The 5,131-nt window shown below is 42.9% G+C and overlaps 1 protein-coding gene across 2 annotated transcripts; it reads right to left on the minus strand.

Annotated features, from left to right (window-relative positions):
- Positions 1 to 1,319: 1,319 nt before the first annotated feature.
- On the minus strand, positions 1,320 to 5,094 carry zic1 (zic family member 1 (odd-paired homolog, Drosophila)). 2 transcript variants are annotated; one of them, XM_035651672.1, is made up of 3 exons: positions 3,436 to 5,094; positions 2,833 to 2,996; positions 1,320 to 2,422 (listed from the first exon to the last, which is right to left on the minus strand). In XM_035651672.1, the coding sequence occupies exons 1-3, from the start codon at positions 4,394 to 4,396 to the stop codon at positions 2,222 to 2,224; spliced, it is 1,326 nt and encodes a 441-aa protein (XP_035507565.1). In that variant the 5' UTR covers positions 4,397 to 5,094; the 3' UTR covers positions 1,320 to 2,221. The 2 variants fall into 2 exon arrangements, with proteins under 2 accessions (XP_035507565.1, XP_035508364.1); XM_035652471.1 differs by having other exon boundaries at positions 1,320 to 2,419; positions 3,436 to 5,089.
- Between the last annotated feature and the right edge of the window lie 37 nt (positions 5,095 to 5,131).

Raw genomic sequence — 5,131 nt, forward strand, 5'->3', positions numbered from 1 at the left:
TGTCAGACTAGGCATCAGTTTTACATTTAAATTTGGCGCACGTGTGGAATATCCCGCCAGCCTAGAAACTACACAGAGCTGAGTTTTAACACATCCACTTTAAACTATTTATATTTCCACTTACATGTGAACATTTTTCTATAAAAACTGCAAAGTGACTTTTCTCAGACGCATTCACACGGCGCGGGGTGCGTCTTTTCTATAGCAACGAGGCATCAGCACTGGAAACCCAGATAGATAGTGTTAAATAGAGTCGAAAAAGTCATTTTATTACCATCCTTCATTTATCTCCAAATTTAATAGTCCGTGAAAAGAAAATATGAATACATTTCAATACATTTCAACAAATCATCTAAAGATGGTGGGAGTCGTGGATGTTTTTTTTTTTTCTCTCTCTCCTTATTTTAGGCTGATAAAGACGCGCGCACACACGCACGCGCACACACACACCTCCGCTGCTGCTGTGTGTGTGTGTGTGTGTGGGTGTGTAGATTCTTTATAAGGTTTGTGTGTAGATTCTTTATAAGGTTTAAAATTGCTATTTGCTTCTTTTCGGGTGTGTGGAGCTGTTTTTGACAGAGCTGCAGACTGACAGATCGTGGCTCCGTGCACACTGGCAGTGTTAACCATGATCACTGGCGGCTGCTGATGTGATCTCTGCCTAATGGGGCGGTCAAGCAAGCTGCAGCCAGGAACAATGAGGGGGCCACATTGACTCCTCAGTTCTCCCTTTTAAATCTATGAAATCCGACAAACGCAGGAAAGGAAATAAATTAGATTTGAAAATTAGATTCTCGAACAATTAAGTAACGCAAACTATTCTGGTTTACACCGAAGAACAACCGCCGTGATTAATCGATTTAATTTGCACATTACTGCAGGGCAAAGTGTTGGATGTTAATTTTGGATAAACAGAAGATGCAGAAGGGGAAAGAGTGAATTTGCTTATTATTGACTCACAGGGAAGTTGTGACAGTGCCTTTGGAACATAACCTTTAGCTTTAAATGAGCTGTTGCCTCTGAACACACACACACACACACACACACACACACACACACAAACTCCACCACACACTTGCAAAAGCATGCACACACAGTAAAGAGTTAAAATTATTTGTGCAGCTAAACATGCACAAATCCTTTCATTGAAACCGTGCTAAATGCAATAGTGTGCTAAAAGACACACACCTCTGCTTTAGTCTGCAGCAGGAAATGACTATTTTTTATGCAGCCTATAAAGAACCCATTAGTTTCACACAGCACCCATGTTGAGATCACCCTCAAACACCAATGAAACCAATAACCTCCAACGCATTGCATTATTGTATTTTTTAATCCTTTAATATAGTACGAAATGTATCCAAACATTTTTTGTAAACTAAATTTTACATACGAGCGCATTTCTCCATAAATACCGATCATTTCTAACATGTTACCGGTCCTTTACATGCGGATAAATATGGAAAATTGAGCTACTTACATGTAATAATACTTCCTTTCAGACAAAGCAATTGACAGAGATTTTATATTTATCACGTACATAAACAGATTGACACGGAATTTCAGGCTTTCACTACACGATTTATCGACATGACATTAAATAACAACAATGATACTGTGCTACTCAAACTGGACCTTGGACGAAAATGTTGCACTGAATAGGCTACAAAAGCACATTAATACTAAGAGTCGGTTAGGTCGACGTGTAGACTGTAGTAATACTGAATAATTCACATTTGGTTCACAACTATAACATTCTTTTCAATGAAGTCTATTCATCGCAATATTCTTAAAACCATCTCATTTTTCCATATATCTAGGGACCACATTTTCACAAATTCCCTTAAACTGTGATAGAACTATTTACAAAATAAAATATTACATTTTTTCCAACTTGGTGAAATCCTTATGTACAAAAATTCAGGCCCGCAGATAGCATGCGTTTTTGAGATCTCTTTTGAGAAAGTCTCTCAGTAAAAATAAAGACTCAAAGAAATATTTGAAGGAAAAAAGTTTAACTCGGTGGCTGTCCTCGCCTCCTTTTTGTCCATGCATTGGCTTTCATTGACATTAAGACAGCCTTTAATTGATCGTTTGGGGCCTCCCGTGTTTTCTCAGTCCATGTTTCACTGGCTGACTTTATAAAGTCTTTGATTCCAAGCAGTCTTTTTCTTTTTAAATCTGCAGTCTTTTTTTCGCTTTTCTTTTTTTTCAAAAATATTTACACGTACCATTCATTGAAATTTGACGACAGCGTGCTGTGGCTGGTTGTGTGGTGTACTGCTGAGGCTGCTGGTGATATGGAGCTGCTGCTCTGGTTCTCTGTGGACGGTGATACTATGGTGGGAGGTGTGGAGGACTCGTACCCTGAACTGGCCGCTGGAGATGGCTGCGGCCCCGGATTGGTGGATTCGTGGACCTTCAACAATAATGAAAAAAAGAAACGTTCTTTGAAAAAGCATCCTGCACATGCTGTTTGTCCCCTCGTACAAATACATGCCATAAGAAATTAATCAAAACAAATTAAAAGTCCTAATCTGTCTGCAACATTCTTAAACAAAGCATACCCAAAACATTATTATTCCCATTAAGATCTTAATCTGATTTGTCGGTCGAAAGAAAAGAAAGAAAGTGTCAAAGCAAATTAACTTATGTTTCTCTATTTTCTGGAATAAAAGCTGTAACCCCCCTCCCCTAATATTACACAATAGAGATATGTCCATATCTCACTTCCAGACTAGATAAACTACACAAACACATTCGAGCAAAATTCACAGTTATAACATTTTATAATATTATAAGACAAGCAAATACAAGGCATCGGGTTTTTACCTTCATGTGTTTTCGGAGGGAGCTGGGATGTGTGTATGACTTGTCGCACATTTTGCAGAGATAGGGCTTGTCCGACGTGTGGACGTGCATGTGTTTCTTGCGATCACTGCTGTTTGCAAACCGCCTGTCGCAGCCTTCAAACTCACACTTAAAAGGCTTCTCACCTAAATAAAGACAAAATAAAAACACACACAACGATTAACACTGGGTTTAAAAAAAAATCCACATTATACAATATTTTATTTCAAGATTTTTAAATAATGGTAAAGAATAAAAAGGCTCCTTTTTTACTTTTAAATTTGACACAACTATACTTACTTACAGACTGCGAATTAATTGGAGTGAGCCCATTTAGACTCGTGAATTAATTAATTTCATTTCATTTAAATGTGTATCACAAATAACGTAAAATAACAAGACTTGAAAAAAAAAGAAGAAGCAGCAAATGAAATATTTTCTGTTGACAACTACTGAATCACATGCCAGTGAAGGAGACTCCAGCTGCCTAATAAATAATAAGCCGGATCGCATGCATATTTTGGATGGGACATTGTCAGCAATGGATTTTGGCAGTAAAAAGCGCTCAATCTGTGCGGATCTTACCCGTGTGAGTCCTTTTGTGAATTTTTAGATTTTCCGATCGAGCAAATACTTTGCCACAGCCGGGGAACGGACACGGAAAGGGCTTTTCTCCGGTGTGTACTCTGATATGATTTACAAGTTTGTATTTGGCTTTGAATGGCTTTCCTTCTCTGGCGCATTCCTCCCAGAAGCAGATGTGGTTGGTCTGCTCCGGTCCCCCCACATGCTCCACCGTCAGATGGGTCACGAGCTCGTGCATCGTGCTAAAAGTTTTGTTGCACGACTTTTTGGGATTGGTCAGCTGCTCCGGCTCGACCCACTTACAGATGAGCTCTTGCTTGATCGGCTGCCTCATGTATCGAAAGAAGGCCCCGGCTCCGTGGTGTGCGGCCATATTCATGTTCATGGGGCCGTAGCCGTGCAGCTGGGTCGATGCGTAGTGGTCGGACCGCGGGCTCGTAACGTGGCCGTACTGGTCGGCCCGTCCGTACATGTCCCCCGAGAAGCCCAGCCGCATCTGGCTGTTGACCACGTTGGAAGACGCATGGCTCGCCGCTTGCTCGTGGAGCCCCGGGAAGAGCAGGTGCCCCGCTGCATCCGAGTGTCCATGTGGCCCTGCGAAACTTCCGGAGGCGAACAAACTGTGCTGCGCCCCGGTGGCGTCCCCGAAACCCCGATTTCTGAAGAGAAAGTCCCTGGTGGAGTTGAAAGCCGCCGTGGAGTAAGAGCCAACGTGGGTCGGGTGGTGATGGTGTCCCAGGGCGGCTGCTGCGTAGCCGGGCGCCTGGGAGGAAAACGCCGTTTGTCCGGAGCCAATATCGTGGGAGCTGTGGTTTATTTTGAAGGCGCCCATCCCATCCGCGAACGGATTTATCCCCAACGCCACTTCTCTCTCTGTGACTTCGCCTGTTGAGTGATGCCGTGAGGAGCCGAAAGTAGTGACTCCTATGGTGGGATACTGCGGTCCTGCGTCCAAGAGCATCTTCAGTCTAGACTCGCCGAGACGACTGAGAGCAGAAATCACAAAATCACGCACAGATATTCTTCCTCCCCCTCTCTCTATCTCTTGGACCTCACCCGGCTGAGCAAACTCTCAAATCCACCGATTTTCTGTTTACTTTTTAAGACGCGAGGAATTCCCCTATACCGTTCATCCGATGCACAGGCAAAATCATGTATATACATGCAATATTGTCTTTTGCGGTTTATCTTCCTGTGGCGCAACTTTCACCTCCTCAGTCAGGCGGTGAGCTCTAGACTGATAGTCGCAATCATTCCTGCAGATAAATGAATTGAAAAGACAACACAGTCCAGCCCTGATGAATGGGAGAGGAGGGGGGTAGTCATGTGGCCCCGGAGCGGCGCGCTCATTGGCGGAGCCCCTTTCCCCCCAATAACATCCACTCACCAAATAACAATCCACGGTGCAGGGCCCACACTTCTATTGGCCTCTTTGCATCATCAATCCCAGATATTGTGAGATTGCTGACTGTGAATTTGGTTAAAAGGCTGAATAACAGCAAAACAAAAAGTTGAGAAACGCAAGACAACCGGCCCCCGTAGAAAGTCAGAGCACGTTCTGCAACCACGCATTGAAAGAAGGTGTTAATAAAGAAAATGAGTCAGACTGTCTTTGTTAACACGGGGACATTATTACCAAGCAAACCGTTTAGTGTAGTAATTGGTGACGTTTTGTGCAATTAAGCAGCCCGACTCT

Source organism: Morone saxatilis, unplaced genomic scaffold (assembly GCF_004916995.1).
Source record: "Morone saxatilis isolate NCDOM2014 unplaced genomic scaffold, NCSU_SB_2.0 Contig0, whole genome shotgun sequence".
Classification (NCBI taxonomy): Eukaryota; Metazoa; Chordata; class Actinopteri; family Moronidae; genus Morone; species Morone saxatilis.